A 14,252-nucleotide genomic window follows, 5' to 3' on the forward strand; every position below is an offset into this window, starting at 1 on the left:
AAAGAAAGAAAGAAAGAAAGAAAGAAAGAAAGAAAGAAAGAAAGAAAGAAAGAAAGAAAGAAAGAAAGAAAGAAAGAAAGAAATAGAACAGTCCTATAAGTCAGGTCACATTCCTTGAATTCAAATGTTAATTATTCCCAGTGAAAATTACCGTGGTAATTGATTTATAGAGGTATGTTAGAATTTGAATCACTTACCTACATTCATCCCTAGAAATCTAGCAGTAGTTTAAAGAAAACTTACATGGTAATTTGTCTGTACTTATTATACTTGGAGGAACACTTAAAAAGCACTACACATAAACAAAATACAAAGCAGGCACATCGCTGTGGAGTACAAGTTCCTTAGAGTGACAATAACAATTAGTATAAAAAGAGCAATGTTGGCTCCACTGAGGACTACTATTTCCTCAAAAGCAAAAGAGCAATTTAAAGGAAAGCTATCGGAATTAGTCACCGTATCAGTGAGTCGATTGTTAAATAATGCTCTGAACTGACTTTGAAATAACACATGGGTATAGCAATGCTACTGGCAAATGGTAAAAAAAATAAAAAATAAAAGAATAAAAAATAAATTGATTTGTTTATATTTACCTGAACTTCTTTTTCATCAAGTGAATTTTTTACCATCAAGAAGTCAAAAAACACTTGCCCCTCTGTTAATTTTTCTACAGTATTAGATTTATACCTCTAATAGAGGATTAAAAGGCTACTTTGTAATTATCAAGCACTAATCTCAAATTCATACTTAAAAATAAAGTTAATGTCATACCCAAAGCCATGGAAAAATTTAGAAGTGGTGTTTAAAATAGAAATTTAGACTACTGACTTGAAATCCCATGCTCTGACCACCAGACCACACGCCTGCCTGAGGATACTTACATTTTTTACTGAGTTATTCTTCTTTGTAATTAGATGCAGTGATTAGAGTGTCTTTTTCATTACTCTGCATTTTTCTTTTAAGTCAGGGTTGTAAGCCACATAAGGCACTGTCCCTTACAAACTAAACAAGGGATTTTCAGCCTTGCAATACAATCTCTTGATATTTGTTTATAGGTTTCACACATCAAAAAAACAATGAAATCTGTAATTTTTCAAATTATAATCTTCTCATTCTCTAAGTTATGTGCCTATGAGAATTTGCAAATCTTTTGAAGAGAATGTAATCTTTATACTTGCAAAATGTAGGCTTTCATATTTGGATACAATTACAAATCAAGGCATTTTTCTCCCCATAATAATCAGTTTCTCAAAGTTGTGGGTTTTCCTCATTCGAAAATAAATTAATGGGAATTTAAAATATAATTTGTCCATTTATTAAATCTTTTCAATCTTTAAAATTAGAAACCATTTCTATCCTCGATCTCCAAAGAAGTGATGGCAGAAAATGCCTTAGCTTATAGAATATTAAAATTTAATTTTTTTGATTGAAGAAATAAAAGTAAACAGCTAAAACCAGTTTAATTTAAATTTTAAAAGGGAGAAAACTTTTATGTGACTGCTTATTGTTTTACTTTGTTTCATGACAGGTATACATTGTGTGCTTAAATGTTGAGTTTTCTCTGTCAAGTACCTGACAAGAGACAAAGTCAATTTTGGAAAAGCAAAAATTCAAAGAACCACAAATGGTTTTCTAAAGAAATTCAAATTAGATAGTATTCAAAGTTGCAAAAAAAAAAAAAAAAAACCCACAATAACTTCTATAGTTCTAAACGTCCATTTTAAAAATTAAAGATTGATATATAAAGGAACTAATTTTGCATAATCATTTTAAAATAATCTAGCATAGTTACATAGTTACTAAATTATACAGTAATTCTGTGTAGAGACACACATATTTTCTAAATGCTGTCATGTAATTATTTAGAAATTTCATTCTCAAAATTATGAGTTTTGGATACAGGTTAGTTTTTTTTTCCTATTAATACTTTATTTTGAGATGAAAATATATAGTCATTCACATTTTTTCCAGAACTTCCTGAAGCAATCTTCAGGGCAGGGAGTAGAGCTGGGCGAGTGGGGTGCCAGCAGACACACCTAAAACTTGCTAGCCCTTAGATAAGAACATGGGCTCTTGGTGAGATGTAGAGTTTCCTAAACAGAAAATAAAGTAGAAGCAGGAACACTGATGCCCATACAAAGAGGCAGTCTTCCAACTAAGTAGTTGTTACCTCTTTATCAAAATTCTAGAAAATAAGTTTGGAGGGTGGGTTCTTTGTGTAATTTGCTCAACACTGTACCTCTCTTGTCTTGAACAACAAATATCTGTTGAATGAATAAATGAGTGAATGAATGAATGAATGAACAAATAAATAGTGATTGTTTTGGATACATTTCAAATCAAGTTGACGAATTAACATTAATAATCATGAATAAGCCGACGGTAATCCCATTGATCAGTGAGTGGTGTAGGAAGTATACACACAGAAGATATTTGAAAGAATAGAACCATGGTTGAAATCAGGGATCCTTGAAGGCAAATGATCACTTGGGTAACCTGAACTTTACCAAAGCAGATGTAAGTCATGGAAAGAGCACTAATTTATTGACATAAAAAATCTCCTCTTAAATTTATGAATGAAATATGATAGTTTAGCTTTCCTTTTAAATTGTACTTTAAGGGGTAGGGTGGAGGAAACAGGAAAAATAGATGGGGTATTGATGGGGTATAGAAGAAATAAAATTGACTACATGTTGATAATTGTTGAAGCTAGGTATATAGAATCTATTTTACTCTTCTCTATGTTTGTGTTTGAAAATTTACATAAAAGTCAACAAATAACCCATTTCTTTAGAGCTTGACATAATACACATTTATACTGCCTGATATGTTGATATAGTCTAATCTTAGATAGCCCTTCTTATAAAATATAAAGAAATTTAAAAAAATGTCTTTATGGTAAAAAATTACTTTTAGCTCTATATATAATAATTTATGATAGCAATTATTACTATATCACTGATACCAGGTTTTTAATAATCTCAGGGGGAAAGCTGAGGATGTAAGCCTGGACTTATCTTTACCCAAAGCTGAAGTCATCCTTAGCACATCTTCATACTCACTTGGATGAGAGTTGAGGAAGTCAAGGGGATTATTGGAAAAGTAACCAAATAACTAAAGTAACCTTGATAACCCACTTACTGCTGGCCAGCTGCAGAAAAACTTAGGGGTAGCCCTCTGATCAGGTGCTGGAATTTATTACTTTATAGTGTTTTTATGTGATTCTTATTGCTTGATCATGAGCTAGATTTATTTATCAAATACAATTAATTTTAGATTTTGTCCTAACAACCCTATCTTAGTCCAATCAACCTTCATAACACAATACCATAGACTGGGTAGTTTATAAACAACAGACAGTTACTTACGATCCTGGAGGCTGGAGTCCAACATCAAAGTGCCAGCATGGCTGGATTCCAGTGAAGGCCCCCTTCCAGGTTACAGACTGTGGGCTTCTCTTTGTATCCTTTTATAAAGGCACTTAGGGCCTCTTTTATAATGACACTAATCCCATTCATGAGGGCTAATACCATCCTAATACCATCACCTTGGGCATTAGGTCTTCAGCATATGAATTGGGGGGGCAGGTGGGGGAAAAAGTGGGCAAAAACATTCAACCATAGCAAACTCTTCAGTGATTTTCCATTTCTCTTAAACTGTAATTCTTTATCAAGGAACCCATGTATTTATTCCTTTGCCTCTTCAAAGGACATTTTTAGGTCTTTTTTTTTAGCTCAGTGACCTGTGACTTCATAAATAGTCTAATATATATATACAAAGTAATTAAGGTTCAATAAGTTGACTTCTCAATATATCTTTAGGCACCATCATAAATGATTTGATGCATTCAAATAAGAGTTGATGAAAGGTGATTTTTCTAGTCCAATCAATCCCCATGCTTTCCTACTCAAAGGATTTTTTTTACTAACATTGATTTGTGAATGTTTTGCATGAAAGCTAAATTAAAAATCTATATATTACAGGGACCTAGAGGTCAGGAATTATCTTTCTACATACCTTCTGTACTTTCTCATAGCACCTAATAAATAATAATTATGTTGCATGGTAGACCAATATACCTTTTTTTTTTCTGCAACTATTACCATCACTTACCACACAGCCAGACATGAAAATAAATAATTCCAATCTTTAGTAGTGTTAAACTGATGTTTTTAAAGCCAATCTTATTACTGAGCTAAGAAAACATACAATGGCATCAGTACTAAGGCAGAACAATCATTACTGTAACAGAACAAGGTCAAAATTAAGTGAGGTGTTCACTTCAAATTGTACCCTAACTCTAGTATTCATATATTATATTACAGTTTCCAGCTAACCCCTCAAATCTACTTACAAGAAGAGAAGTTTATAATTCAAATATTATAGGAAGAGGAAATCTAATTTCGACCTTGAGTCAAATTGATGCTAAATAGAGTTTATGGTTTTCTTTATAAGCTGTAATTGCAAATACAGTTTCCTTCATCTAAAAAACTATTCCACCCTGAAATTTTCAAACAAAAATAGTTTGCAGAAACATTGGCAAAAGACATGTTCAAAGGAAACTAACTAGTTTGAATTAGAAGGAGAGGGTGGAGAGAGATGGATATTTTTAAAGGGATTATGTTTTCAATATTTTGGGCACTCGACATCTAATTCCTGTTACTTTTTTAAAAAGTATTTCTCATTTAAAATTTAAAAGTATAATAGCAATTTAAATGTGCTTAATTTGTAAATAAGATAAAAATAACACGAATATATATGTTTAAGAGAAAAAACATAATATGAAAATCTTTAAATATTAAATTAAAACAAAGTTGTCATCTGTAAATGGGTCCATATTATGACATTAAAAAAGACTTGTCATTTCTAGCAGAATATTTGGTAATGTAACTTCATTTAATATCAATAAGCAAACTATGGTGGTTGCCCTGAACACTGTTTGTTTAAAGTTAAATTCGTAGGTTAAACTTCAAACCATGCTTAACTTTGAGATTAACTGACTCATCACCTTTACCACAATTATTGCCTAGTGTTAAACAGAAGACACATCATGATTTCGGTTTTATGAAGTTAGCATATTATTTCAGTGGATGAGAGGTAAGCGTAGCATTAAGTAGAAATGTTATTTCAGTAGTGTATAGTAAGAAGTTAACACTAAGTAGAAATGTTATCTCTTCTTAATGCTGCAGGTTCCAGGTCCTTATACTGATCTTCTCAGTTCTTGTGAATAGACAACTCTTTGTGTGTGTGTGTGTGTGTGTGTGCGCGCGCGTGTGTGTCTGTGTGTGTCTGTGTTTGTACATGTGTGTATATATATACATGTGTGCTTATCTGTGTACATATATAAATTCTCATACTCAAATACTTCTGATTCCAGCGAATATTGAACGTCGACTTTCATTTCAAAAACCACGTGTGACCAAGGTAGCACAGAGGAACCCACCAAGAGTCTCAAATGTTTTTAGTCTACCTTTGAATTAAATTTATCAAATACTGAAATGACAGTTGCAGTAATGAAAACAGGAGATACCTGAATTACTGAGAGTGCCTAAATTTTGGACTAAAGTAGTTCATTTATTTGTTAAGTGGCCATCTTCATATTAAAGAGAAAGTTCAGAGGTTCTTACTTGTTTCTAGGAAGAAATATAATAAAAACAAAGGAGATGGAAAAATCCAGAGAACCATTGCTTCTTCCCAGAATGGCTCTGTGTCTGATCAGGCTAAAATGACAAGTTTAGAAAGATAAAGCCATTTTCTGAAGTGACAACTCCTCCCTGCAAAAATCTTGCCAGATTAACCAAACCAAAGTCAACTAAACTGAAACAAAAACAATCAGAGGATAAAGATAAAAATAGATTTTATAATCATTACAATTATAATGGCTGTTGTGAATATCCAGGATGACAATCTACCTAGAGATGAGACCCAAGCTTATTCTGATTGTGGAAAACTTAGCACCTCAAGGAGTAAATGTCCTACGGGCCCTCTTCAGAAAAAGATTCTTTAAAGGATATACGATTATGGTCTGTAAAATACAAAAGATTCAGAGAATTGCAACCTAGATTTTTGAGTACTCGAATTAGAAACTATCCTCTGAAATTTGAGAGAAATATTTGTAAAAAAATAATCTTTCTACAGAGGTGGTATATATGGAAAATAAATGGTATTAAGTTTAAAAACTTAATTGATAGTACTTCTACCTTTGATCACTAGGAGGAGATCACTTGTTAGACCCCTAAACTGTACGAGGCAACACTAGTCAAATTGTCCCTTGGAAGATGAAAGGAGAATGTGCAGGTTGGGCTGTGTTCCATCCAGGACCAATTCAATCTGTAGAATCTTAACCCGTTAAGCTGGAAAGGACACTGCAGAATACCTCAGTCAGCTCCCTCATATCACGGATATGGGAACTGAGGTGCGGAGAGCCTGAGTCATTTGTTCAATGTTATATGCTTGGTGACAGGCTGGAATAAAAATAAGGCTTCTTGATCTCTGGTCTAAAGTTTTTTCCACTATGCTATATTGAGGAATCAGGGAAGGTATCTATAGAGATCTATTTCCACTCAAAGCCAAAACTGTATTATTTATAGCATTGATTGCCTTCTTACAAAGGCAATGTGGGTTAAATACCATTACATATTTTCATCCTGGTTGCTAGATTTCACTGCTCTGATGCATCTGCTGGGGCTGTGTTGTAAGTCATACAGCCTGTCCTGTAACATAAAATAGTTATTTTGGAGTCAAAACAATTATATGATAGTTCCTACAGAAAAGTTCTCTTTCTAACAACCTTGCCTTCTCCCACTTTCCAAAGTTATGGTATCTTATCTTAGAGAAGAATGGAGCTTGTATCAAACTGCCTTGAGCTGAACCCAGTGGGCGATTCTTGGTATTTCCATTTGAAGAGGTGAACAAAGGGGATGATCAAGGACCAAAACTTTTTTGGTATATGGCTATGCTGTTGATCTCATGGAAAAAGAAGGTGATTGTGTATTGGGATGGGAAAAACAAATACAAATTATAACCCATTAAACATTTTGTCTATAAAATTAGATTTTAATTATATCTGTTAGTAGAAATGACTTTTTCATGTCTGTAAATCCCATGTAGGCTCCTGCACTGCCCTTAGCATTTTGATGCTCCTGGTAGTTTGTGCTGAATATTTTCTTTCAAGTGAAAAACAAAAATTCACATGTTTGAAAAAGAGGAAAAATCTTCAAATCTATTATGTTTTACATCATCTTCTTTCCATTTCACTCTCTTTTTAGACTTTGAGTAGAGGTATATAAGTACATATTTAAGCTGAATGCCAGCTTAAATATAGTGGTGTTTAAACAGTTTTCAGAGGCTGAAACTAGATATCATCATAGAATGAAGTTTTTGGATATTAGAAATTTGAAATGTAATTGCAATTACACTTTTACAATAAAAAATCTCAGTAATTAAAAAATTTAAAGTTTGATATGGTACAGGAGCAAGTATTCAGATTGTTGTCATCTTATTTTCCTATTTCTCAATTTAATGACTTAAAATATTTTCATTTGTTTCCTGTATGAGATTATCTGCTTTCACATTCTTCCCTAATTTTGCAACACTTTGCTCTTCCAATATTGCCAGTACATAAGGAAATTTTAATTCCAAGTTATATCTGTATATTCAAAGTGAATATTCAAATATTAACCAGTACATTAGAATGACCTCTGTTGGCATTACGCCCCTGCTTTGCAGACTGTACATTATGGAGACATAATGATGACGTACATGTGTGGCTATTTGATTTTCCAAAGGCTAAAGGGGAGGCTAAATTGAAGCAAATAGAAATCTTGGCTATATACTAAAATCAAAGTCAAACTTTACTAAGTCCTAATTCTGAGTAAGGTAAAACATTTTAATAAGAATATCCTAATATTTAATTTCTGTATTCTCTTTTCCTTCTTTTCTGGAGAAATTACTAGACATTTTAAACTGAAATCAATGAATTCCTCTAAAATCCACAAGATGGTGCTATGAAGTGGTGTTTAAAATTTTTTTAAAAACCACATGCCTTCTAGGAGCAATTTTTAGGCTGGGCCAAATAAGAACAATTTAATAAAATTGACTACAGATAAATGCTATTTTAAAAAAGCAATGTAGTTAACTAATGTCATCCCAATAATTTTTTTTAAAAAAGCAATGTAAACCAAATTAGTTGATATAAGAAAGGCATACCTTTACTCCTAATGTTGCTTTTTAATACTTTATCTCATAAATTATACTTCTGTTAACTCTATTATTGATCTCAAGCTTTAAGAATATTTCGTGAGAAGGCTAAAAATTGAACTTGGATCTCAGCAGGGCTAAGTCATAATGGAAAAAGTACTGGACTGAAACAGAGACCAAAATTCTAATCTCTAAGCTCCACCTGAATTGCTGCAACCAGCCATCCTTCCATCTATTCCAGTTCTCAACCAAGGGAAATTTTGCTGAAATATTTTTAAAAACCAATATCTGAAGACATTTTTGATCATCACAACCGGTGGGAGGATGGGAGAGACTGCTACTAGCATCTAGTGAGTAGAGGTCAGAGATGCTGCTAATGCACAGGATAATCTCCACAATGAAGAATCATCCTGCTCAAGATATCAACAGTGCCAAGGCTGAGAAACTTGACCTATTTGTTCACTCCTTTGTTGGTTTGTCTGTTCATTTATTAATTAGTTCCACACATTCATTCACTGATGCTCTTACCTACCCATCACTCAGTTAATTCATTCCTTCAACAGATTTTAACAGTGTCTGCTATGATTCAAGACTGGACTGAGCTCTAGGGATTGTAAAGACAAGAATTATTCTATTCCTGTTCCATCTAACTAGAGAGAGACACTTATGAAATAATGTACTATGTGATCAGTGTTTCAGTGATAAGTGTAAGATGATCTGGGAACATATAAAAGAGTACGATAAATTCTGGAGAAGAGGATAGAATTCGAGAAGACTTCACGGAGGTGGAGGGTTTTTTGGGTAGGTGGAGGGTGATTATAGAATGAAACCTTGAGCAAAGCGCAAGCAAAGCCAGAGGCATCTAGTAGTTCAAATTGTGTTTGGTAAGCAGTATACTGTTGTGGTATGAGGTTAGAGTGAGAGGAATGTTGGAAAAAGGGAAGGAGAAAATCTTATAAAAGTAGAATGGGGCCCCTTTGGGAAGGGCCTTGGACTTCATCCTCCAGGCCTTTACAATTTAAAATAGAAGAATGGTATTAGATATGTGGCAATCACTTAACTAACCCCTCTAGGTCCTAGTTTCACATCTTTAAACTATTTGATGAGCTACATTTCAGGTTTCCTTTTAAAACTTTTAAAACTATGTTATACAATTATAAAATCGCTCTATTACAGATATTTAATAATGCATATTCTTAGATTTATATTACAACTATCAATAAAGATCATTTCCTATAAAGAAAATATCTTTTTATACATAAAAGTTGTATTGTCACAAATATTTAATTTCATTATAATGAATAAAATGTAATATATTCCTATTAATATATTTGGTGTTTGTTTTGAGGCTGGAAATACTTAAGATTGAGTTATTCTAAAGAATATACAGCTTTCCTATTAGTTTATTCCTACATCGATAAGTACTTTAGGTTGCACCAATGATAAATTTTTGAAATATTTTTTCCTCAACCTTTTTTACTATTTGTACTTTTATCGATAAGTTTTAGACAATCTAATTAGATCTAAGTAGTTTGACGTATTATTTATAATTTAAATAATTACTTCAAAAATATTAGTATTTAAGGGAAATAAAACAAAGGTGTCTTTTATGTCTTGCCTTAATAAATGAAGAAAACCCAAAGATTAACAATTGTTTGGATTTTACTTGAATAAAAATAGTAGCTATCAAGTGACTATTCAATATAATTTGATTGTGATGCACAAAATGTATTATTCTTGTATATTTTTTTATTTAGTATATTTGTACTTGTAATTTAAATTCAGCTTTAAAATATGGGTAGCTGAAACCACTGTTACAGACCAATTCTGTTGTCATTCAGAATTTAAGCCCGGAGATCTAATGGCATAACATGAAATAAAAAAAATGTGGATGGGGGAGGGGGTGCAGAAAAGGAAAAAATGGGCACCTTATCTAAATAAAAAACCAGAACTCTCCTATGAGAAAGATTGTGATACTTTTGCCCCTAATAGAGAAATGAAAGTACTGATGTTAAAAGTGACGGAGGCTCTGAGAAGGGCTGGGCTGCATCACAGTCTTCTGAACTGTTAGTGATACAGTAACCAAGCCACTTTCATCCTTGCCTGTTGTCCGACTATAATTGTCTACTCAATTTGGTTCCATCTGTTTGAATCCTTTTTCTCCTTTCCCAAAATCTTTCTTCTTCTGGTTTCTATATCACTTTTCCTCAAGTATTAATTAAAGCCTTTGATGGATCATTTCAGATATGAAGATCCATTCGTACTTATTTTCCTCCACAAAAATTATTATTAAAACCCATCCAATAATTTTAAAAAGTAATGTCGATTTTCCACAGTGCTTACATTTTGAGACAGCATCTTGAATTCATTTCAAGATAGAGGGTTAATCTTCAAAGAAAGATCCCCTCGTACAATGTTATAAAAAGGGTTTCATGCCCCAGAAAAGTGGTGGAACTAGTTGGTGGTTTTCAAAAGCACCTTGAGGTTCACATAGGGGCCATGGAAGAAGCAGTATCGGGGCAAAGTATAGGAGCAGGACATCACCACTGCCCATTCCTACCCTGCTTTGCCACCAGCTCTCCTTCCAGCATTGTTACCTATTCATCCCAGATCAGACAGTATTCGAGTAAAGGTTCCAAGGAGGTGCCAGGTGATCTCTAATGTCCCTTTTGACCTGAGCTTCTATAAATGTTTATTTTTAAAATTTCCTCCAAAACAAAACTTTAAGCTGAAATTATTGCATAATAACTGAGAGGCACAAGGCAGGTAAAGAAAACATTAAAGACAATAGCAGCAAAATACAATAAAATAAAATAATCTTTCCCACCTTTTCCTAAGAAATTACACATTTTCTATTTAAATATAACTAAAAAATACATTGAAATATTAAATCCCTTCAAACACTGAGATATACAGTAAAAGACAAACAGATCAGCAGGAAAACCTTCACTTAAACCTTCAGTTTGAATATCCTGCTGAGACAGAGCTGGAGATCTGCCCAAGAGCAGAAGTGGTCCTCTTCAGAAGGGCTTCTTTTCAAAATAAGGGATGCTCTGAACATACAAGCGAATTAGGACATGAGGACATCACACAAATGCTTCTGTTTAGGGTCTCTGATTCATGCCCACACAGGAGGTTGCCCTGTTGGTGTCTTTAAGAGTTGATATTCACTTGTATATACCTTGGACATTAAATAACAGCAACAAGACAGAAGTGCCTACAGGTGCACAGAGCATGATTGGACACTATTGGACTGTCACAAGATATGCCATTTTTCTTAAGGAAAGTTGGAAGTTATCACCCACTGGTGGAAATTTTCAAGTAAATATTTATTGATATAATTTCATAACACAAAAAAAATTGATGTTAGTTGGGGAAAATGTTTTTACACATTCTCACCATTTCCGGGATATAAGAAGATACATTTTATAAATCGAAATAGTTAGAAATAATCAACGTAGTCCCAAAAGTTAAAACAAATTTTTAGCAAAAATTCTAAATCTACTTTAGGAATTACTTTTATATCTGCAACATAACTAATAGCTATTTAAAAAACAAACAAAACAAAACAAAACAAAACCAAAAAAAAAACAGCTTTGGAGAGAGGCTCTAGAAGACACTGCATTCCATTTGGTGCCTAGGACTCATAATAAAGGAATGCACACTGAATGACTACATGGAAGGTATAAAAAGGCAAGGCATCAATTAAGGGGTGGATAGATCACAGACTTTTAACTTTTGGCTAGTTACATGAGATATTTTGAGTGTGAATGGATAGAATGCATACCAAGTGATTCCAAGTTAAGCTAATAACTATGCTTTCATTCTAGTCTACTGGTCTTTCATGATAAAGAGGTCAGCCAATAGAGGAAAGAGTCCAATCCACGTTGTGTAAAGAGAAGGACATTTCCCAAATATTAAAGTGAAAAAAAGGTTAATTCTGGAAATTTTAAGGATTTTTTGTCCTACTTCAATAAGACAAACATAGCTAGAGCTCATTTCCCATAATTGAGGCAAAGCTGTATGGGCAATGGAGGTATTTCTGTTAGTTACTGTAACTTCTTTCTGGACATTAAACTCCTTTTCTTCATTTAAAATAAATGAATAGCATAGCTTTCCCCACTCCAAACTAAAAGTGGCAGCAGTGAAATCCATTCACTATTTTAGAAAATGACTAATATTTCATAATATCACGATTTGAATAACAACACAAGTAATTAAGACCATAAGACCACTTCTGTACTTAACTTATCCTAAATTGACAACTCAAGTCACTTTAAAAAAATCTTTCATTTATCAGACCACATTTACATGAAAGAAATAAAATCTTTTTATGTTCCATGAGGACAGAAAAAGGTAGAATTAAATCTGACATAGTGCCAGAATATGGTGAAAGTAAAATCTTCAAAGAAAAAAAGCTGAATTAGGAATTAGGCATCTCTCTTTCTAAGGGAAATTCTCTACTCATATTTTCCAGAACACAGGTAAATGCTATAATACAAAAATAGAAAACAGCCATAACATTCATTAAAATGTTCTTTAAAACATTATTTCTAAATTTCACAGCTCGATAGGAAAATTTCTAATTATCATATTCTGAAATATATCAAGTAAACAGGTAATGAAAGTATTAGGTTAGTAGAGTTGATTCTTTTACTTGTTTTAAGAAGAGTTTACCTCCTTGCAACATAAGCTAGTCAAAATCTCCTAAATATGGAAGTCGAGGAAACTTCTGACAGACTATAAATTACATGTATCCACTAGCCTGGAAATTTCTACCCTTGACATTTCAGGTTTTGTTGCCATTTGGGGGGCCTGAAAAGAGGATGCAGGCAGGGCTGAGCAGTGCAGTTTCCTCTCAACTCTACAATCAGAAACAGGCTGGCACAAAGGGGACCACAACCACAGGGCAGGGATCGGGGTGAGGCCAGTGCGACTGAGTCGGGCAAGTGCAGGGTAGGATCCTGTCTTCATTTAAAATTTTGCCATTTTGTTCACCACGGATTTCTACTTTTGCATTAATTTTGATTTTTAAGATATCGCATTACCTCGTGTTTCGGGCACCCACTTAAATTTTGCTCCCTAGGTGAGTGCCTCATTCACTCGCCCTAATCCTGGCCCCTCTCGAGCCAAGGACCTAGGCTCTGGGTCCCAGCAGATCTTTGGAGGCACACTAGAGCGAAACCTTTCCCTTTTACGGCCTCAGCCCTGATGGGTCAGGGAAGAGTCCAAGAACTACATTCTGCCCGCTTGTGAAAATGAAATGAGTACAGAAAAGTGTCCTCTTTGTTTCACAGGGAACCCATGGGAGAGTTAGGGAACGGTTGTCATTGATAGAACTGACACTGGGCCTTGCAGCCCTGCTCTCTTCTGTTTCTAGACAGGAACCATAATGAGCAAAGGAACCGATGCCCTAAACGTGGATCTGGCAGGAGAAATGAGGACTCAGAGCAACACATTCACCATGAAAAAATTCCCCCAAAGCAAGCCGTTAGATAAAAATGGGAGGTTTGCTGTACATACATTGTAAATGTGCCATAAAGGTCTTTATGAATCATGAAATGGTCAGGATTACATGTGGTAGAGTTTCCATTCTTGAAGAGAAAATAATACTTCCAATTTTATTGCTAAACTTCTCTTCGGACTCGTGGATATCTGTCTCCTTGTTTTTTTTTTTTCTCAAAAGACATGCTTACAGTCTTGAGGCAGGGCCAGATGCTCCCCCTGCCTCCATATAGAACACTGGAGCTCTGCTTTCTTTCAATTTGTGTTTGATGTGGATAGAATGGAGAAAGGGACTAAGGTTTACTGAGTAACTCCTGATGTTGATGCTTTCAGGAATGTTATCTTACTTGATACTCTGGCAGCTCAGTAAAAGAGAGAGATTCTCAAAGAGGGTATTAGGAGACATGGGGAAGAAGCTTTAGTTATGGCAGTTGCTACAGTTAGAAGCACGAAGGCCCTAGCTGTCAAACTTTTATCTGGAGGAATATGATAAGACTAGGTGTAGTGGTACTACTTCATCTTCCGTTTTAGCAAGTAGATTCATCACA

At 34.0% G+C, this 14,252-nt stretch overlaps 1 protein-coding gene across 1 annotated transcript in view; it reads left to right on the forward strand.

The window, feature by feature from the left end:
* The first annotated feature begins 5,029 nt into the window (after positions 1–5,029).
* FTCDNL1 (formiminotransferase cyclodeaminase N-terminal like) overlaps positions 5,030–14,252 on the forward strand; it is a 41,963-nt gene continuing 32,740 nt past the window's right edge. Inside the window, 1 exon segment of the mRNA XM_036236674.1 lies at positions 5,030–5,097. Within this exon segment, the coding sequence (XP_036092567.1) occupies positions 5,091–5,097 (7 nt within the window). The 5' untranslated portion in view covers positions 5,030–5,090.

The sequence above is a fragment of the Rousettus aegyptiacus genome, unplaced genomic scaffold (assembly GCF_014176215.1).
Source record: "Rousettus aegyptiacus isolate mRouAeg1 unplaced genomic scaffold, mRouAeg1.p scaffold_m13_p_2, whole genome shotgun sequence".
NCBI classification, from domain to species: domain Eukaryota; kingdom Metazoa; phylum Chordata; class Mammalia; order Chiroptera; family Pteropodidae; genus Rousettus; species Rousettus aegyptiacus.